At 40.7% G+C, this 22,272-nt stretch overlaps 3 protein-coding genes across 6 annotated transcripts; 1 reads left to right on the top strand and 2 right to left on the bottom strand.

Annotated features, from left to right (window-relative positions):
• Nucleotides 1–45: 45 nt before the first annotated feature.
• Nucleotides 46–12,295, bottom strand: tmem240a (transmembrane protein 240a). Its single transcript, XM_077609495.1, has 4 exons — nt 11,567–12,295; nt 11,095–11,201; nt 7,545–7,753; nt 46–1,174 (listed from the first exon to the last, which is right to left on the bottom strand). Exons 1-4 carry the CDS (start codon nt 11,621–11,623, stop codon nt 1,020–1,022), a joined length of 528 nt encoding a protein of 175 aa, XP_077465621.1. The 5' UTR covers nt 11,624–12,295; the 3' UTR covers nt 46–1,019.
• A 3,307-nt stretch (nt 12,296–15,602) lies between these two features.
• On the top strand, nt 15,603–19,557 carry otud3 (OTU deubiquitinase 3). 4 transcript variants are annotated; one of them, XM_077609422.1, is made up of 7 exons: nt 15,630–15,724; nt 16,225–16,269; nt 16,378–16,603; nt 16,778–16,926; nt 17,006–17,118; nt 17,206–17,328; nt 18,814–19,557. In XM_077609422.1, exons 3-7 carry the CDS (start codon nt 16,392–16,394, stop codon nt 18,973–18,975), a joined length of 759 nt encoding a protein of 252 aa, XP_077465548.1. In that variant the 5' UTR covers nt 15,630–15,724; nt 16,225–16,269; nt 16,378–16,391; the 3' UTR covers nt 18,976–19,557. The 4 variants fall into 4 exon arrangements, with proteins under 4 accessions (XP_077465529.1, XP_077465548.1, XP_077465539.1 ...); XM_077609432.1 differs by having other exon boundaries at nt 15,666–15,728; XM_077609403.1 differs by lacking the exon at nt 16,225–16,269 and having other exon boundaries at nt 15,603–15,724.
• Nucleotides 19,558–20,007: 450 nt separating this feature from the next.
• Nucleotides 20,008–22,133, bottom strand: bcas2 (BCAS2 pre-mRNA processing factor). Its single transcript, XM_077609447.1, has 7 exons — nt 21,600–22,133; nt 21,217–21,309; nt 21,055–21,125; nt 20,757–20,918; nt 20,612–20,662; nt 20,445–20,525; nt 20,008–20,367 (listed from the first exon to the last, which is right to left on the bottom strand). Exons 1-7 carry the CDS (start codon nt 21,690–21,692, stop codon nt 20,241–20,243), a joined length of 678 nt encoding a protein of 225 aa, XP_077465573.1. The 5' UTR covers nt 21,693–22,133; the 3' UTR covers nt 20,008–20,240.
• Between the last annotated feature and the right edge of the window lie 139 nt (nt 22,134–22,272).

Genomic DNA, 22,272 nt, shown 5'->3' with positions numbered 1-22,272 from the left:
GAGTGCATGTGTAGGTGTGTGTATTGACACTTTCAGACATCAGAGTTCACTGCTGTGCTTCAATGGCACTTTTAATAAAACAGACATTTCATCCTCACAACAGCAATGTCTGGACAGGGAGTAGGAAATAGGGGTCTGGTTGGGGTTCTCCACGCTGAACTGCACTTTTCTCATTGGGCATGTTTGAGTTCCGTGAAAAATGGCGGGCAACTGGAAGTCAAATAAACACAAAGGTGAGAAAATAAAAGGAGGTGTACATACATCAAAGCGGGAAGCACTTATGTTCCTCCAGAATATTTAAACAAACGTAGCAAAGAGAACCCAAACCACAACACCTTTCATGTTCTCCCCTTTACATATTTACAGGAAAAAAATATTACATTCAGGTAATTCACTATAAAGCTAATTCAGCTGTGTCTCTTTTTTTTGAGAGCAGTATTTCACATCCAGTTTTAAAACATAGTCATTGTTGTCCTGTTGGGTTACTGTCATGTGGAGCCACCAAGTCAATCATGAGTGATAAACAAGTCAACAACCCCCCCACTCTCTCATTTTTATATCCCTTGTCCATATTTATACTTATGTACACAAGCAGCGATCTAACATCACTAAAACACCCACCCAAGAGTTGCATTCACCCCCCCAGGCAACAACTCTCCCAGCCAAAATAAAAACTCAAACACTGCCCACATCGTACCCTGTTCTAAAAGAGCATGCCAAGTTAAACAATGAACACAGAAAATGTCTCTATACAGAAAAAAACACCCTTAAAAACGATAGGTGTTTTTGTTTTTCCTGCTCCCAAAGTGTTGGACCCATCTTGCTTCAATTGGGGCTTTGACGGGGGCCCGCTTCTGACTGAAAAATGTTTTACAGGGCTTTTCAGAGGGGGACGTTCTTCAACGGGGTAAGGAGGGGGGTATTCCAGGCCACCATGCCGTGAGGTTGGGGTTAGGGTGAGGTGCATTCTAGACAGACAGGCTCAGATTTGGTTGTGTGTTTGTGGTGGTGCTTTTAAGTCAGAGATGACGGGGGCTTGGATGGCCGTTGTGGTAGAGCTTCTGCTTGATGTGCACCATGTTGCCACTGGAGTCATCCAACTGTCGGAGCTGGGCCCTGCGACGCAACTCTCGAAGGTTGCAGAACTGAGGCAGCCACGACCAGGATGGGGTATCTGGAGAAAGAAAAAAATGTGATTCTCTGATTATTCTTTCATCTTAATTAGTATATAATTAATCCAACGTTACAGAGTAATCTATTGTCTAGTGACCTTGTCACAATTCCTGATCATTTCCGGCAGGCTTTGTTGAGTGAGTTCGCTAAACTATCAGCATACGGACTTATTCATATCAGTTAACCATTTTCTTGCACACTTTTGTCTACCTACACAATTTTTTGCATGCACTCATATTGACTAAATAAATAGGCATGTCCATGTGTGAATAATGATGAGCATGTTAGTATTTCTTTTCAGCAGGCATTGCAAAACAAGTCACTTTGTAATTACAGTGTGTTTATAAGACTCTTATCTTGGACTTGCATGTTGTGTTTTTTTTAAATAAAACTTGTTATTGAGAACATAACATTGTTTCGTCTGGTCTTAGAGTGCTCCTCAAACTATTTATCATGCACAGGGTTTTATCAGTGGCGGGCCCTCAGGGCCTTCAAGGCCTTCTCTGCTGGCCTAAGAAATATCTGAATCATATATTATATTTTGTCCATCAATACTTATTAAATAATTCCAAATGGTCTGTTAGCTTCCTTTCATTGCTTTTACCCCTGGTTGCACTGCTTCCAGATATGTGTTTTCATATTGAAGCATTTAACCAATCACATTTTAGCCATTATTTGTTGCCAGGGTCAGAAATCTGCCTCAAGGCCTTCACAATCAGTTCTGCAGGCTCTGCTGCATTAAACAAGCGTTGATAAGACTGTTGCTTTAACCAATCAGATTTCGAGTTGGCAACACCACAATGCCTTGTCGCAGTCCTAGGGATACGTCATCGCTTTCACCATTTATGATTGGCTAGTAATTAGCCAGAGCTACCAAACTGTATCTGGAGCTAGCTGCACAAGCAAATATATTGTTGGGTTGATTTAAAGCCATTTTCAAGATGGACTATGCCAGAAATACAACAGGACAGGCTCGACTTTCAGCATTAGCTTCGATGGCGATATAAAAGAAGGAAGAAAGAGAGGGTGGATATTGTGTACAGTTAAAAAGATTTTTTGGTGAGTAAAATATGGCTATATTCCAAAATAATATTTCAATTGTGGGCCCGGTTCTGATGTCTAAAAAGCTCGGCTGGATTTTACCCCATTTTCGGGCAATGTTTGCCGGTACGCCATTGACGTTCATCGCTGTATTTTCCCGGGAAAATCACCCCCTGGCCCGGTTGTAATGTCTGAAAAGCTCCAGTATTTGATCATTAAATGCTGCTAGGAAGTGGATTTTACCCAATTTTTGTGCATTGCTTTATTGATTATTTTTTATGTGTCGCAGCTGTAGCTGCAGTCGAGGTTTTATAGCCATAAAATAGTTTTTGAGGGTTGGATTGATTCGTTGAAGGCGCTAGGAGAAAATTCACGGACCGCCACTGGGTTTTATGTGTGAAAAGACATAAAAAATAGGTCAAATCACATCAATGTTTGATTATATTTTGTCTTAAAAATGTTATCTCTTAACTGGGGCCAGCCAGTCTAATAATTGTGAGGACACTTAAATGTGTAGAAATTAAAAGAGGGACATGATTAGATAGATGAAACATTGGCCATTACAAACCTCCTCCCAGAATAGAAAACGGCATGAAACAGGAAAAGAAAATGCAAGACATACTGTAGATAAAAATTGAAATGCATGAAAAGCAAAGAACAGGCGGTGACCATCTCGGGGGTCAACATTGAATTTTGAAGGCGTGAGGTGAGGAGGAGGGCAGACATTTTTGTTTGCAGGTTATAAAGTGAAGAAGGTGAAGCAAGGCTCTCAGAGACAGGAGGAAAAAAATGCCCAACTAAAAGACAAGCAGGAGGAGGAGAAGGAGGAGTAGAGAGCATGAAGTCGAGCAAGGATGTGGGGGGGTGTGCGGGATGCAGGGGTTGAGTTATTTATAGCTGTGAATGGGCCATGCTGTCCACAAGGACTGCTCTGAAGGGTATCCAAAGGAAAACCAGGGCAAACAAAGACCAGTCTCTCTCATTTTAATAAAAGGATGGAGATGACAATGCATACTTTGGAAATTGGATTTGTATTTTTTATCATTTAAAGTGAACGGAGAAACTTTCTCATTATTTTCTTGTTGTTATAATATCGAATAGAGCTTGAAAAATGCAATCCCCGCTGCAATAAGAGCATCCCAGTGTGTGTCTGTGTGTGTTTATTTTGTTTGTATCTTTCTCATTTGCCATTCCAGCTGTTCACTCTCTTCTATTTTTAGAACTTGGGCAGAAAAGGATGGCGTGGAACTGCGGGTAGGGATGTGACACCACCTTGTTCTTGAACCTCCATCTATTACGGCCAACTACACACACACACACACACACACACACACACACACACACACGCACACACACACGCACACACACACGCAGAAATCCTTGCTCTTGTTGTCGGCCACACCTTCAGTTTTTGTTGCCGTGAGACAAAATAAGTATGACCCACACACTCACGCTTATTCATACACAAGGGGCATTCCCTTCCACCACAAAAAGAAATACAATAAATACTTGATGGATGCTTCAATTTTGTGGGTCTTGCTGCAGTTTTTTTCTGCTATTCTACTTGTTTATTGTTGTGTCCCTACAGATGACAATGAGAATGCACACATTTTGTATTTTTAAATATTGATTTAGCGGCATATACATTACCTAGTGTATTATTTGTGTTTTATTGATTGTTCTAACTTATTTATATACTTTGATGTGTTTGAATAAAATACTACAACAAATACGTTTGCTATTTCAGAAACAGCGGGACCTTGAGACATGAGTTTAATACATTCATGATAAGGCTTGTAACTCAAAACACCTCAAATTGTCTCTTCTCAATTAAAATGAGTTGAAATTGATTAATCCCATTTCACATCAGATACAAACAAATAAAAACATTTTAACCGACTATGTGCGGACCTCACATTTCTGGTTGTCAAAGACTACAATGTTAAATTTAGGACTACAAGGGCCTGGCGTCCACTTATGATATTATGACATAATTTTTTGTCAGAAACTACATCATGTAAAAAGATAATTCTTTGTTTTTCCACTCATCGGGTCCCAATTAGCCTAAATATCAAAGAGAAAATAAAAATGCATGCCTTGCAAGAGACTGGGTCTTAGGAGGTTAATTGCGTAAAATAGCATTCTATAATAATGAAGTTTAAATAGAACAAATTAAATGTAATGTAAAGGATCAAACAGTTTGCTTAATTAATTATTCTTCTGGTGTGTCCGGTTTGGAACCCAGGAGAGTCCGACATAGTTAGACAGACACAAAAAAGACTCACTGATTTATTTTACTTGTACTACTTCTCTAAAAATAACAAGTCATTTTTGAAGAAAATAAAAATACATGTCTCCTACTATCTGTCTAAATGTGTTTCTCTATGTTCAAAAATCAATTCTTTCCAAAATAAACTAATGATCAGTGCTAATCGTTAGCGTGTCAATGATATTTTACATTGATATTAGGCTGAAGGATTTCTCTGTGAGACAAAGCTATATAGAGCTATAAATATACTCATTCATTTTTTATCTAACATTAAACGCTGTGATTGCCATTTAAACGGTTTGAAAACTCGTTTTTTCTATTCTTTTGACAGAGGCCAATAACTATCAGTGAACATTCCATTATGTTTCAAATCCGATAGACTTGAGCCCCAGCAAACACATAATGTTAGATCATCTTCTTTTTTTTTACTAGAACCTTTGACTCATTTGTGCCAAATGACTGAATGCATTCCAATTTTAGATGCAAAAGCAGATGGTCGCTCCAGCATGATAACATTCTGGATGTTATATAATCCATAACCATACAAATGACAAAGAAAAGCCACAAGAAAAAGAAGAAATTAAGGGCACCACTATCAAGTTTTAATTGGATTCCAGCATATGGCATCAGAAAAACTAACTAATGCAGACTGCATGGCTGGGCTCACTTTTAGGTTATATAAACACATGAATGCGGGTAACACACAATGAAAATTGTGCCAAGAAGTCAGAACAAGCAAGGCCTCCCTTGTGTAATTCGTTGCCTGACAAAAAGAGTTTGTAATTGCCACAAGCAAACAAGCTAATGAGCTAGGCTAACGGACGCTAATCCAACACTTGCCAGTCCAACTTTAAAGTTCCTTACGCCAAGATGTCACGAATGTACAATTTTCATATTGGTCATTAGCCCAAGCACGAAAACAGCACAAAAATGACTTTCTCAGCAAATAATAAAAAATAGGTTTATCCCCAAAAATGGTCAAGTGGGCGAATTTGTGAATGCAGGAAGTCTCTACCAAAAATCAATTCATGTAATTTGCGCTTGGTCACACTTAATTCGGATATTTATGAACATGTTGTTCTCCGGGTACTCCAGTTTCTTCCCACATCCCCAAAACATGCTTGTTAGGTTGGTTGAACACTCTAAATTGCCCCTAGGTATGATTGTGAGCATGAATGGTTGTCCATCTCCTTGTGCCCTGTGATTGGCTGGCCGTAGTTAGCTGGGATAGGCTCCAGCACACCCACCGTGCACATGCGTGGCTTTTCTCCGGGTACCTCAATTGGCTGTTCACCAATTCAGGGTGTACTGAGAAAACAGCACCTCCATGTCCCATAAGCGGAACAAAAGATGAATGGATGAATGAGTATTTTGATGACTGAAGTCAGTATCTTTGTATATTGTAGGTATCTTTTAGGAGTACAATAAATTCAGTGATTTAACTCATGTCAAGCGGACCAGTGCCGCGAGTGGTTAGCGCGTCGGCCTCACAGCTTTGGGGTCCTGAGTTCGAATCCAGGTCATGTCCATCTGTGTGGAGTTTACATGTTCTCCCAGCCTGCGTGGGTTTCCTCCGGGTACTCCGGTTTCCTCCCACATTCCAAAAACATGCTGATTGGACACTCTAAATTGCCCCTAGGTATGGGTGTGAGTGTGTATGGTTGTCCATCTACTTGTCCCCTGCTGGCTGGCCACCGATTCAGGGTGTCCCCTGCCTCTGGCCTGGAGACAGCTGGGATTGGCTCATGCACCCCCCCCCCCCCCCCCCCTGTGACCCTAATGAGGATAAAGCGGTTCAGAAAATGAGCTGAGATGCACTCTTGTCAATAAAGGATTTGGATGACCTAACCATTCATTTTCTCGAACGCTTGAACTGTTTATTCCGTTGCGGGGGAGCTGGAGCCTATCCTAGCTGACTTCAGTACAAGGACTACAAGGAGTCACATTGGAGTCAAATAATACTGGACTGTGAGTACTGTGGGGGACTGGACTGTCACTGATAGTGTAGTGCTTCTCAACATGCGGTATGGGTTTATTTGCCACTCAACGTCAGTCTGAATGCGAGTGTGGATGGTTGTCTGCTTCTTGATGTGCCCTATGTTTGATTGACAGTCCGAGTCTAGTCTGCCTTTCACTTGACATCAACAAAGAGAGGCTCCAGGATAAGCCGTAGAAAAAAATGTATGAGTTGATGGAGGCGTGGATGAATACATTGAAATTGGGCTTTTAACATATTCCAATTTACTCCTATGTCTATTTTTCATAGAGTTACTAGATGTCCCATTATATTGTACAAAGATGACGTAGGGCATGTAGTTATGGAGACAATATTCAGATGTGTAATCAACCTTTTTGACATGAGATCATCAGTGAGATAAAATGATCTTAGCTCTGACTATGTTTCGGTATCTTCCTATCGAGGAAATGTCATGTGTGACACGTTGCTGAGTGCTTTTTTGAGAGGATGAGAAGAGCCTGTTAATGTAAAAGAAATGCGCTTCAAGCTATAAAACGTTCTTTCCCTGGGATTTAACTTTTAGGGTTTTAAACAATATTGCTATTTACTTAGCTATATTTTACAGAACAGAGTGAAAGCATCTTATTCTCACAATTTCAAGAGAAACTAATGTGGGTAGGAGAGCATTGTGTGACACGAGTATTTGTGAGCAGGTACCACCGAGGTTTACTTCAATACTAAAAATATTGTCATTTAATCCATTTTTTTTGCATTTTTTTATTGGATGAAAAATTAAGTATCAGCAAAACATATCTAGAAAAACATTGGATCGATTCAACTATGACGGACTTTATACATTTTGTTTGTCTCTCTCACACACACACACATACACACAAGTTTAATTTCTTCACGCATGTCAAAATGCCTGTACAGTTAAAAAAACAACTGGAGAATGAGTTTTATTTCCATTATTTCCCAGTGGGAAACATTTGTTTTATCTTCATGCAAGTGTCCCGTGTGAAGTCTGAATAACCTCCATTTCATGATTTGAAAATATGAAATGTCAAAGTGTCTGCAGTGGGAGTAACGCAAAGGGCATCTTACCATAGTAGCGGCTCGACCTCCAGGCCCGGACGGCGCAGTGCAGGATGCCGTCCAGCCACAGCAAGAGCCAGCTGATGCAGAAGCCCAGCAGCAGGCCCAGCATCAAGTCCATCTCTTGCTTGGTCACACTGTCACTTACAAAGTAGTTCTCTGAGGAGTCCACCAGGGAATGGTCCCCGTCGTATGGAATGACATAGTGGACGTGATGTCTGCAGAAAAAACATAGACACCTGTTAGATCTATAATGTGCACTGTCTATATAATTTGGCAAAAAGTTGTATAAGCCGTAAATCGTTGAACTGTGGAATTTCTCGCGTATAAGCCGTTCCCAAAATTTTCACCTCCATATTCATGGTTTTAATAGGGAGTATAAATGTGTTACTTTGAAGGGAAAATCTTAAGAAAAATTCTATATTTCTGAGATAATGTATGAATCCAAAGCACATTATTAGGGTCAATGTTATAAGGAAGTTGGTAATTCATCTAGTGACGATTGTTTTCTTACTGCAAAACTGAAAATAACCAGCAAAGAGTAAATGTTAATTTGCCGACATTTACTGGGGAAAAAGAATATCGCAACGCTGTAAGTCTTGTGTGCATATAAGCTGTACCCTTTATTCAGTCATCATTTTTTTGTTACAAATGTTATCTGGTTAATCAGTGTCAAGTTTCTATGAAAACGATGTTTCTATACTTACAAAAACTGATACAATATGAACAAGCAATTGCTAAGCGACTTAGTCATCTTATCTTACAACAAATACAGCTTATATGCGAGAAAATACGGTAGTAGAATGCGTACAATCATTAGTAACACGTTAGTACTGCTAGGTTATAGTTTTTTAAGATATATAGAGGTTTCCCTCTATGTAACTTTTCGTTTCTCCCATTGTTTGAGTTTGATTTATTTAATAAGGGACAGCACATATTAATGAATATATTTATATTCATGTTAATGTATCTCCGCCCATCTCTGCCTCTACTGTCACCCACCTGCATCTTATTGTCTCGGCATCTGTTCGTGCAAGTTTGTTTTTGCTCTTTTAATTGTTATTTTGTGGTTTTCTCTGAAAAGTTTGTAAAATTATTTTTCTGTTAAATAATTCTCAGTCCAACCAACCAACCAACCAACCCACACTTGTGTCCCGCCTGGCTTACCTGCATGTGAATTCATTCATTCATCTCCGGTAGCTCATATCACGCTAACGTAATAAGTAAACTCGTAGCCCATAAAAACTGCTTCCAGCTGTGAAATTTTAAAATATTTTTTGAAACCTTTCCGTCAGCCATTTCTTTACTGGCTAGCGGGTATGTTTTGGTCTATTTTGAGAAGCGGGTTATGTACGCACTGATAATCTGCCAATGGCAAAACATAGATAAACAAACAACCTTTTACTGTGGAGAAAGTCTTCAATTAAACTAGTAGTAATGAGCAAACTAAAGTGCCGCGAGAAAACATTATACAAGCATGAGAGGAGCATTCATTAAATAAATAAAAGCAACAACATTGGACCTTTTCTTATGGACTACATAAAACGTAAAGTGCTTTTTGTGGACTGGAATGGTGCAAAGTGAAAGTTTAAAGAATAAGAAATTAACAGATATAAATCACCAATTTCAGTACAAAGTCTCAAACTTTGATGCATGAGTCTTTGCTTCTTCTTAACAAAATGGCACACCTAATGTTTACTACGCGGCCGAAGACGGGCCTAAATTTTGGCGCAAAGCAAACAGATATGGAGCTCCGCTGACAAGTCAACTAGGCGTCAGTATATTTCTCTAGACCAAAACATGAATTGCACCTCTGAATCAATATGTAAATCAATTCTAGGGGTCTAGGGCATTACTAAAAGTATTCCACATGTCGTGAATGATCATGTCACAGTGCCATTGACCACGCCACCGCCGTGCTTTTTAGTAACTTTTCAATTTAGTGTAATCCCTCCACCTCCTTATATTCCCTTGTGTTCATCCAACTGTGTGCTCCTTTACTGTCACTCCAGATTTATTTCCTTTTACTTGACTCGGAGTCTCTAGAGTCTAGTTCTCTTTTGTCAAATTCCTTTAAGTCTTTGATAGTTTGTTTCTCCTGATGCTTGATCATTTTTTCGGTTCTTCCAGTTCTCCTTTTGATTCCACTTTCCATTAACACCAAAACATCTCTCCATGTAGTTTGGCACAAAATAGACTTCATTATCCTCTCGTTTAACACATGTTGAGTGCAGAAAGATACATTTGAAAGTGTGAGCGGAATATAGAACCAAGCAACAATTCTCATTTGGATCGCTACCACCAAAGTGGATACTTTTCTAGATTACTTACTGTGAAAAAAATATCGATAAATCCTTCAAAAATCTGTTTTATGAAGATAGTTTTTATAACACGTATAAATGATACATGGCAAAACATATGGATTTTACATATTTATACATGCCTAATTCTAATACGGGTATTTAATATATTTACAAAAAAATGATTTCAGGCCATTATTTAGCAAAAAATATTTCAACCACTATTTTTGTGATAAATATAGCAATATTTTGAAGATTCTAATCAATGTGACTGAAAATATGCAGGTAATCGAAGCCAGGTTTCATCTCACAACAGCGGAAGGGATATCGTCAAATTAAAAAAACAAATCATTTTTTTGAATGACACTGACGAGGATGGCAAGGCGAACGTAAGAGCATCGTGACACGCCCACCGTCCTCAGGTCGGTAAGAGCATCGTGACACGCCCACTGTCCTCAGGTGGACCAGCTCACATCTGCTCCAATCATGCACTAGACCAATTGAGAAAATTGTATTACTGCCAAAACTTCCAGAATTGCCAGAACCACTTTGCATTCCGCCATAGTAAGGAAGCAGATAGTCGCTTCCTGGTTACGCCTGATTGGCTCAATCATCAGATGGCCCCGAAGTGGTTCAACACTTGAGCTTGTTAAGACTGTACGATGAATCGACAAATCACAGACGAACCATCTTACTCGCAAAGCTATTAAACCTAATAGAAAACATGTTACCCGGCACTTTGCCCAAGTATTATCTTGTATATGCAGTCTGCTTTTTCATGTCAAATTTAGCGTAAATGGAAGCAACAGTCCAGAAAAAGAGGACAACGTCTGCCCTGCAGTATCAGACACTCTTACAGTTCAACGAAATGCATTCTGGTGCAAATTAATGAATTCATGGATGAGATGATTGCCGCTTCCGCTGCCGTTTCCCCCAAACATTACACACTCTCTTAGCACATCTTCAGCCTCATCCGCCAGCCATTTATCGTAGCCAGCGTTATTTTCCAGGCCCGTTGAGAGCATGTGCACTTGATGCTCACACTCCATCACCTATTTATGGCGCCTCCGACACAAACCTCGGCAAGGCTGCATGCAGCAAAGGCGCACCGCATGCAAAATACTGTGTCGGAATAAGGGGACGCCGTCGCGAAGATCCATCGCCACACAAGCCCCCCGCCCGTCTTCGGGCCTCCTCTTAAGAAAACGACTGGTAAAGCGTTGAAAAGAGAATGGTACGCACACGACGGCGTTTATTACCTCCCACAGTTGCAGTGACAGACGCGGTCCTCCCCTCGTAGATGTGGCAGGATGTAGTTGTGAAAGCGATCCAGTAGTGCGTTCATGTCCATTAAACAGGCGATCGCCTGCAAAAACACACGCCAATCAGCTGAAACATGACGGGCAAAAAAGGGGGTGGGGGTCCTGATTTATATCACAAAAACAACAAAACACTGAGGGGGAAAAAACGACCCCCGCGACGTCTGGTTAAAAAGAGAGCGAAGAAAAGCTCCAGATTCTAAAATGAGCGGGAGGAGGATGCCTGGGGAAGAAGCAGGTGGAGGAGGGGGGCACGGCTGAAATGGATTATTTATTTATGAAGGAAGGTGATGATAAAGGCAAGCAAACTTGTCTTGAATTGAGCTGCTGCAAGGTTACATTTAATTCGATCAGATTGAGCTGAAGCGTGCAAGAGGGGCGTTACTGGACGTGTAAGCATTTTGCGTCTTACCATTACAAATGAAGCACCCAGAATCATAAAAATCATGGTGGTTGTGATCATATGCATCCAAACTTCCAAACTGGCCCACCACTGGTCCCCTCTCTCTCTCTACTCCGACTGGGTTCTGCAGGGCTGGCCCTCCTCATGGAGCCGCCGCACAACCCCTGTCTCCCGGTAAAGGATGCCCGGGGTACCCCTGTCGTCCCTCCCTGCCTCACTCCCTCACTCTGTGCTCCGGTGTCCTCCGTTCCACGGGAAGCAGCAGTGGGCCCTCGCCGTCCAACGACACCCCCTTGCCGGGCGTCTCAGATGCGGCTGTCTCCTAATTAAGAATGCTGAACGATCCGATCCTTTCTCAATCCATTTTGAACATCAAATGGACAAAAAGTGAAAGGGTATCCTGGCAACAATAACAAAGGAAGGACGTTGCTGTATCCGTTCTTCCTCTGCCCGGGATATTCCACCTCAGTGCCGGTAAATTCTGTTCTCCATGGGGCCAAAACGCTGACTTTCCTCGGATGGATCTGTGAAAATATCCATCGACACGGGTGTGTCCAAAGACTGCCGGCTGGTTACAGGCACACCGCGTCCCGAATCCTGGTCCGAATTAAGCGCTATCGACGGCCGGCGCCACATGCACATGACGAGGCTATCCCATCGTGGAGCCCGCAGCAGCAGTACGAACCAAGACCAGCACACACTCCCACTTCCACTCCCACTCCCTCGGCGGTGCGCGCGCGACACTGCATGGTGGGCGGTGTAGAGGGTAGAAAAGAGGAGGGGTGGGTGGTTGGGTTGACTGAATGCTTACCTCACGGGTTAGGTAGCACAGTTGCACAATACCATCCAAAATGATGCTTTATTTTTCTTAGTTCTGGCAATGAAAAAAATTCTATCAGGTAAACAAAATTGTTGCTGACAGGATTAGTCAACAGAAAGGAGACCAATTTAATCATCCTCAATGGTGATTGTTCCTAATATACATTAGGAACAATCACCATTGAGGATGAATAAATTGGTCTCCTTTCTGTTCTCTAATGACTAATCCTGTCAGCAACAATTTTCTGAGTGGTGGGCCGTCAGGGCCTTCAAGGCCTTCTCTGCTGGCCTAAGAAATATCTGAATCATATATTATATTTTGTCCGTCAATCAATGTTCCCTCTAATTTTTTGTTTGTCTGGGCAGAAAGACAACCTCCCTGAGCACACTGAGTACCAGTGTGAGCAACATCATCATTGCTCGCTATGGGCACACACCAGTATCACACCTGCCATAAGCAGGTGTATTTCTACTACACATAAATGATTTAGTAATAATAAAATGTAATGATTAATATCTATGAATGGGCGACCCGGCGGATGAGTGGTTTGCGCGTCGGCCTCACAGCTCTGGGGTCCTGGGTTCAAATCCAGGTCGGTCCACCTATGTTGAATTTGGCAACACCACAATGCCTTGTCGCAGGCGTAGGGATACGCCATTGCCTTGTCACAGGCATAGGGATACGTCATCACTTTCACCAACTATGAGGCTAGTATTAGCCAGAGATACCAAACTGTATTTGGAGCGGGCTGCACAAGCAAATATATTGTTGTGTTGATTTAAAGCCATTTTCAAGACGGACTATGCCAGAAATACGACAGGACAGCCTCGACTTTCAGCATTAGCTTCGATGGCGATAGAAAAGAAGGAAGAAAGAAAGGAGGATGGATATTGTGTACAGTTAAAAATGATTTTTGGTGAGTAAAATATGGTTATATTGCTAAATAATATTTCAATTGTGGGCCCGGTTCTGAAAGCTGAAAAGCTCCAGTGTTTGTATTTAAGCTCCAGTGTTTGTATTTAATCACTAAATGCTGCTAGGAAGTGGATTTTACCCAATTTTAGTGCAATTTTTGCCGTTTCGCCATTGACGTCCATTGCTGTCTTTTCACGGGAAAATCAACTGTTTGTATTTAAGCTCCAGTATTTGTATTTAATCATTAAATGCTGCTAGGAAGTGGATTTTACCCGTTGAAGGCGCTACGAGAAAATGCACGGACCGCCACTGTATACAATAGTACCTCTACTTAAGAATGCTTCAGCATACGAAATAGTCACGCCACGAAAAGCTTCGATGGGAGCCATTTTGTTCCAAGATATGAAAAGAATCCAAGTTACATACCTGTCAACCTCTGCCGATAACTGCCCTTATAAATGATTATGATTCCCCTTACAAACCCCCCAAAAACCTTACAAACACCTTACGACTCGTACGGTGTTTGTAAGGTTTATGTTCAAAACTGGTATAGTTTATAATTTTAAAGGGTTTAGGCCAGGGGTTGGCAAACCAGTCTGCGAGGGCCACTGTGAGTGCAAGTTTTTGTTCCAACCGATCTAGCAAAGACCCACATGTAACCCACATGTGTCAAAGTGGCGGCCCGGGGGCCAATTCTGGCCCGCTGCATCATTTTGTGTGGCCCGGGGAAGTAAATCATGAGTGCCGACTTTCTGTTTTAGGATCAAATTCAAATGAAGAGTATAGATGTATATTAAATTTTCTGATTTCCCCCCTTTTAAATCAATAATTGTAATTTTTTAATCATTTTTTCTGTATTTTTAGTTAAAAAAAACATTTTGTAAAATCTAAAAATATATTTAAAAAGCTAAAATAAACATTGTTTTAGATATATAAAAAACTCAATATTCAGGGCTTTTAATGCAGTTCTTTTAATCCATTTATTTAAAAAAATCTAAATATTATATCTAAAATGGTCCGGCCCACATGAAATCAAGTTGACGTTAAAGCGGCCCGCGAACCAACCCTCTGTCTGACACACCTGGTTTAACCAATGGGAATACTCCAGAAACAAGAAGCACCTGGTTGCAATGTATGAATGTACAGTAACACCTCGATTATCGCCGCGACCCTTTCGAAGATGGGTGGTATGGAAGATGAATTAAAAAATATTAAAAAAAATCCCCAGAAAAAATCTGCGATGTAGTGAAACATCGATAACCGAAGCGCGAAGTAGCAAGGTTTCACTGCATACCCAACATGAGCTTTCAAGCAGTTATTTTTAGGCATGTATATAGATAAATATAATGATGTGTTGCCAGCACTCAGCTGACTGATCTTCTCTACCACTCAGCTGGCCAATGCTGTTTGCAGCACATGCATGGGTGGCCTTCAAGCTATGGCAGCTGCTTCCACGCAATGCACTTTAAGAACACTCATCGTTGTGTGCAGCTTGACAGATATATGTAATGCATGCTTCTTCTGATGCAGTTTTTATGTTCTGATCTCACTAGTAATTTGACTTTGAAAAGACTCGGTCTGTTGCTTGTCAGCCCACGCCTCCTCCACATCAGATTTTTCAACCGTGCGGAGTCATCCGCAGAAGGTGTGGAATAGATTTACTAAAAAGAAAAAAAAGAAAAAGGAAAAAAGCAGAAAATAGAGCGGCCCGGTGGAACGAGTGGTTAATGCGTCGGCCTCACAGCCCTGGGGTCCTGGGTTCAAATCCAGGTCATGTCCCACCTGTGTGGAGTTTGCATATTCCCTGTGTGGGTTTCCTCTGGGTACTCTGGTTTCCTCCCACATTCCAAAGACATGCATGGTAGGCTGATTGGACACTCTAAATTGCCCCTAGGTGTGAGTGTGAGTGTGAATGTGCATGGTTGTCCGTCTCCTTGTGCCCTGCGATCAGCTGGCCACCGATTCAGGGTGTCCCCCACTTCTGGCCCGGAGTCAGCTGGGATAGGCTCCAGCACCCCCCGTGACCCTAGTGAGGATAAAGCGGTTCAGAAAATGAGATGAGACAGCAGAAAGTACCATTTGAATAATAACGGGACTCTCCATTTTGAGTCTGAGATGTGGAAAACAGACTGAATAGGTGGCATTGAGAACTAGAGTTGATGTACAAACACTTTATCAAAATACACAAATGCCCCATAAAGCAAATTATGAGTGATATGTCTTCCTGCCAAATTATAAAGTTGCACATACATATACTGTGTTTTATTTTTTAAGTGACTATATAATATTTATTATCTTGCTATGAAAGGGTTTTGAAATTGTTTTACTTCCGGGAATGATACACGGAAGTAAACTGACATATGGAGTGACGTAGTTGGAATGATTCTAAACTCTTTATAACTAAACGCATTTTACTACCAAGTCATATTAAAGTGAGTAAGTACAATTAAGTCTTTCGAATCTTCCTTTTGTTCGCCTTCTTTCCCGCTGTCATTTGTTGCGTAATTCCTTGCTATCGAATGGTAGCTGCTAGCATAGTGCGAAAGTTGATTCCATGCAACGCAGTTTTGCTGATATACGCAAAACACAGGTTTTCTTTCTATATGAAGCTCCTTGTGCTTGATAGCATTTTGTAGAAAATAGCCACGGTGAAATTATTTCATAACCTTATTGAAAATGAGAATTATTTAAATCATTGGATTTGTACAAATGCATTTCAACAAGTCATGCTTCGGTTTATTTTAAGTGTTGAACATATAAATAGAAGCAACCCATGTAGTAATTACTTAACTCTAGCTGCATTGATTTATGTTTCGCTTTTAAATGCCCCACTATTTGCTATTTTATTTGCTGTCAATGTTTGGTGGGAAAGTAGTCTTCAAACAGATTTAAAATAGTTATTTTATATTCTGTTTATGTTGTTTTGCTTCAGTTTCCTGCCTACAATAATTGCACGAATTTATATGAGGATCAAAAGGTGACGACAATCAATCACTTTATAGCAACAGAACTATTTTGAACTTGGTTTGTTTTAATTACTTGTGGCCCCACCTTGATTTCTGTACATCTGTGACTGGTTTTTCAGGGCTGTCACTGAGCATGTCAAGTAAATACACAGCCAAGCTTTTGCGGGGCAACAAGAAGAGTGAACTGGAACGTAAGCGAGATGAGCGGTCCGCACGGAGGGCCCTCGCCAAGGCCCGTAAGAACCATACCGAGGATGATGACGATGATGACGGAGCAGAATTTCTCAGTTTCTCCACACAGCTGCAAGCACTGGGCCTGAAGCTAAAGGAAGTCCCCGGTGATGGGTAACTAAGAGAAGATTTTCTTTATTGTCACTGACACATGCATATTCATTCAATAAATATTAGGAGGAAAATGAAAATGGTCGTAAATGTTGCATTAGAATGAAGTATTGATAAAAAATAATAATAATCGGTTAGATGGGTCAACGGTTCATATCGGTTTGTATTTTGCCGCAGGAACTGCTTGTTCAGAGCTCTCGGAGACCAGCTTGAGGGTCACTCGCGATCTCATCTGGAGCTACGTGAGGAGACCGTCCAGTATATGAAGTCCCATCGACAAGATTTTGAACCCTTTGTAGAGGATGATATTCCCTTCAGTGAGCACAGTAAGAAAAAAAACTCATCGTTAACGTGCATTTTACTAGAACGTTGCATGCTGTATAACTCTGCTCCTTTTACGTATAGTATCCAACTTGGCACAGCCTGGAACATTTGCAGGCAATGATGCTATCGTGGCTTTTGCTCGAAGTCAACAGGTGAAAGTGGTCATCCATCAGTTGAACACACCACCCTGGGAGGTGAGGTCATCTCTATTTACCAAAGGGTTCTTATGCAAAAACTTTTTTTTAAGTGTTTTAGATGACTGCTTGTGTTTGGGCTGGCAGATAAATGGTGCGGAGAAACAGATGTGTAGAGAACTCCACATTGCGTATCGCTACGGGGATCATTATGACAGCGTGAGGCGCATCGATGACAACTCGGAGAGCCGCGGTCAGCAACGCATTCAGGTAGATCCTGGAGACTGTGAACGGAGTCAACCGAAAATAACCCCATTAACAGCAATAGGAGTCCAATTTGTTTAAATTGGAGAGGGGGCAGCAATTATTTACTGCCAGCTCCTCCCAGTTCAAATGGATTGAACGTCTATCACTGCTAGTAGTGGCCAATGAGTTAAGGAATTCATTTCTCAGATGTGCTGTGTATCAGAAACAGAAGCTTTTGCTATCTACAATTTATTTTATTGATGTTGATAGTCAACAGGGTGGGGAATCAAACCCACAACCTTTAGCCTCAGAGAGGACTACCAATGGGCCGTTTTGCCTAGTGGAATTGATGTTGAACATTTCCCACCCAATGGAAGCCAATCTAGAAGGGCTTACCGTATTTTCTCGCATATGAGCCGCGCCGCGTATAAGCCGTACCCTTAAAATCGTTGAATTTTACAATTTCTCGCGTATAAGCCGCCCCCTGATTCACAATTTTCACCTCCATATTCATGGTTTTAATAGGGAGTAAAAATGTGTTACTTTGAAGGGAAAACCTTAAGAAATTTCTGAGATACTGTATGAATCAAAAGCACATTATCAGGGTCAATATCATAAGGAAGTTAGTAATTCATCCAGTAGTGCAACGGTCCCCAAACACTGGTCCACTGACCGGTACCGATCTGCGAGTTAACTGGTGCCAGTCCATCAGAGAAATAAATATTAACGCTTTCAACCTCGCCCTTCTACTTGAAATGAGAAAAGTTGTTATAATAATAATAATAAATAATTGCTATTATGTTTGGGACCTTTTTTTGCCGTCATGGACCCCGCACAATTTTGTCTTAAGTTGTCACCGTCCCCATTAGACGGTCTGCGAAAAAATTGAACGAGATTTACCGGTCTGTGGTGAGAAAAAGGTTGGGGACCGCTACAGTAAAGGTTGTTTCCATACTGCAAAACAGAAAATAACCAACAAATAGTAAATATTAATTTGCCGACATCTACTGGCGAAAAAAGTATAGCAACGCTTTAAGTCTTGTGCGCATATAAGCCGCTTCCTTGATTAAGTCTTTTTTGTTGTTGTTACAACTACGGCTTATATGCGAGAAAATACGGCACAATTTTCTTATAGCTACTATAAAACTTGAATTCATTAAATTGAACAGACAATAACACATAAATGTGGACAGTGCTTAATTTGTAAATCATAAAGTTGCAGAATGCAAAGTACATCGAGTGCGCTAGCTCAGATATTATGACTAAGACCCAAGTCACTAGACACAGAGATTAGGCAAAAATTCAATATGCAAAATGCTCGCTTGCTGTGTCGGGCACTTTCAATTTCAGATAATATCCATGGTAAATGATAATGACAATGATACACAATTCATCAAGATAATGTGTATTCATTTCTCACATCACCACGTGCTTGTAAACACGGAAGATTTTTGTAAACGATGTTAATGAAGTTGACGTACGGAACGCTTATCTGTCTGTCATTCTCAGCTGTCCAACAAATTTAAAAAGGAGGGCAAGAGACACGAGAAGAAAAAACAGCGGCAAGAGGACCGAAATCGACTTAAAGTCCTCAACAACAGAAGGGATCAGAGCAGAAACCTTCCAGAACCTTTCACTTTAATACCAGCTCTAAATACCCTCAGTATATGAGACTGCTACATGAACAAAAAGAGTTGGGGAATGTTTACCACAGAAATTTGCACTGTCAAATTTGACACGGGTGTTGACCTTCGAGTGCCTGCAAACTGGTCTGTGGAGTCCGGGAAAGACGCGGTGGGTCACTTTTCTGTTCTTGCGTCTGCATCGAGTTTAATTCTGTTTAAGTTTTTCCAAAGGCTTTTGAGCACACGGAGGGTTGGATGTGTTAACGCAATTATTGTCGCTCATAAAGCCTTTCTTTTGTTAATTTTCCAGACAGCTGGTTTTTCAACTGTTCAGGTCTATTTGTTCATCCCTCCTGACCAAAGCAATATTGACTCTAAATCAGGGGTGTCCAAACCGGCCCTTAGGGGCCGCTGTGGATCAACTAAAAGATTAGTGAAAAGATGTCTTATTTGTTTGGAACAAAAACCTGCGAACTTTTGTGGAATAGTTTGGAGACCGCTGGTCTAAATGCAGATTATATATTCAATATAAACTACCATTTTTTGTCGTTGTCAATGGTCCAACCAGCAGAATGGAGTATTACCAAATGGTTGCCAATTTCTTAAATAAAGGGAAAAAAGACCTGCATATGGACTTTTGGCTGGAACCACGTCAAGTGTAATGGAACAGAAGACATGAAATCACTTGAGCTCCAGCAGCATAAATCACTTAGTCCATTATTTCAAAAACAATGTAATTATAGACAATGGACTCTTAGCAAAACCATGCCAGTTTCACGTCAATGGAGATAATGGTCATTGGACTGGAAGGTATTGTGAGAACCTTCTAGTACGCCGGAAAGGCTAAGCAAGAATAGAAATTGTAGTCTTGTTAGGTCTGCATCTCACCAATTTGAAAGTTCAGGAAAAAGAAATATAAACATGCATTGGTATTCCATGCCAACATTCATAAATGTTCAAAAAATAGAACACTGATAAGTCAATAGTTTCCAATTGGCTACGGACAATAATAGTCTTCATTAAGAGTGAATAAAACCAGTCTTAACTCTAATGGTGACCATAATGATAGAAAGTCCACTTTTGGAAATAAAAAATGACTTTATTGAAATGTCCTAAAAACAAAGTTGATGAATAAAGGCAATGCGACAGGAAACAGATTTATCAGTCATCATTCAGATCTCTTCATAACCAGGTAGGGAGTCATCCTTTATCATTGACTTCCTTCCTTGATCTGTTGTCAAATATCCACCTTTTCAAATATTGTATGAACAAAAAAAGACGTGCCTGACAAAGAAGGAATAAGTCTGTAGGTCAAAAATCCTGCCTGATGTTCTCCTTGTTCTCGTCTCCCTGCTGCTGTTTGAGTTGACTCATTTCATTTTCTTGATGAACGATAGCACGCTCAATCTCGTAGTTCTTGCTGACCAGCGACACCCAGCTGTTGTGGGACAAAATGCGACAAATCTTAATTAAGAACACCTAAATGAAATGGACACAGCAAATCATGCTACATACTTTGATTCAAGCTCGCGAAGTTTGGCTCCTCCAGCCAACTGTTCGTTTTTACGCTGCCAATTCAGATCTTGAATTTGTTTCCTGCGGGTGACAGAAGTCAAATCAACCAGTAAACACACCAGCATTCTTCATTTCACTCGCAGAAACCTTTACAGAAAACTCTTCACCTGAATTTCTGAAGTTCCTTTTGTGCCATTTCGATCATGAAGGCCAACATACTAGAAGCGTGATCAGAGAATTCTTGGTTAGATGCCTTTCCCCCCAAAAAATCCAAAAGTTATTGTTCCACAGTAAGAAGCAACGTTTACGCACTCGTTATAGACTTTCCATGCATTGGTTCCATACTGCGACATGAGCTCCAGGTTCTCGATGCGAACCGCTTGGTGCTCCAACTGGGCCATGGAGTTGTTCACGCATTCCTGCCAAGCTGTAATGTCATTCTTTTGACCTGCAGATGGAGCTGGGAGCTCGTACCTTGGGGGCAATGACAACATTTTATTTTAATCAAAAGATTACAAAAGTATTTGTATTTTTCCGATGATACCATACATCCCAGAACCGGTGGTGGAAAAGTCCTGCCCTTGGTACCAGTACCCAACCCAGAACTTACCTCTTCATGCTCAACAGGTCCATAGGTTGTCTTGAGGCTAGGCGATCAAATTCATTCTTCATAATTTCCGTCTGGAGCATAATGAGGCCAGATTTTGGATTTGTATGTTTTGTTACCCAAACACACACGCGTGTGTGAGTATTTTAACTACCTATTTATTACCTCAAAAGCAGCAAAGTCAGGTGTGGGAAGGTAGCTCAGGTAATTCTTGGTAGGTCTGTATCTTCTCGTTTCCTCCTCCACTAATGCTGCAGCCTGAGGAACATAGATCCAATTATTTTAAAAATGTTTATTGATTGGTTGTGTGCGTCTTTTAGCACCAAATTAAACCACAACACCTGACTACTATCAAAAACTATTGACCACTATTTTAAAAATCTGGGACCTTGGCTTACTGTGAATATTGCAAACCAATCTAATATATTTTTAATCATGGGAAAGGGGTAAATATGTACGATCGGAAACTATAAAGTAGTGAAACTACTTGAGTAATAAGATTCGCACATGCTTAGCTTTAGCATAAATGCTTAATAAACTTCACTTACAGCTTCTCTGACACCGGTGGCATCGTAACCTTGGTCAAAATAAGGCAAAGCATCAACAAATACTTCACCAGCGACTGCAGCAGTCCCAGACATATTAATAAAGACAAAACTTTTAAATTAGTCGATTAACAAAAAAACCCGGCAGATATTTTTTACGTGAGATATTTCCGGTGACGTCGTTCTTCTTCGATTGAATTAATGAGAGCTGCTATTGACTCACGACACTGCCCTCTAGCTGTACGGCTGTTTTCACAAGAAACCCCTTCACAACAACAATTGTGCAAACTCTCCGAGGGCCCCTTTTAAAAAATGAAATTAAGGGTCATCTTGAAATCCTTCCAATTTTATTTGTCTGTTTTTTTTCTACGGTTTTCTCCCTCCTTTGTGTGCCGAATGTTTTTCCCCATACAGTGAGCACATAACCTGAATCAGTTTTAGCGTATACAAGACTAGAATTATCTATTTAAATGTATCTCTGCCTGTGTTGCTCAACTATAAACTATAAATCTTAAAGGAAAGTTACACCCCCACCTGAATATACATAATTTAAACCTGAACATCCTTGAACTTTTGATTTGTGTGTGCGTCATCAGAAGAAAAAACAGTAGGTCATCTAGTGGACAATTGGGATAGTGCATCAGTTTAATGCCGAGTCGCTATTGTTAAGGCCTTT

This window comes from Stigmatopora argus, chromosome 1 (assembly GCF_051989625.1).
Source record: "Stigmatopora argus isolate UIUO_Sarg chromosome 1, RoL_Sarg_1.0, whole genome shotgun sequence".
NCBI classification, from domain to species: Eukaryota; Metazoa; Chordata; class Actinopteri; order Syngnathiformes; family Syngnathidae; genus Stigmatopora; species Stigmatopora argus.
The sequence above is the reverse complement of the archived record's forward strand: the minus strand, read 5'-3'. Positions and strand labels throughout refer to the sequence as shown.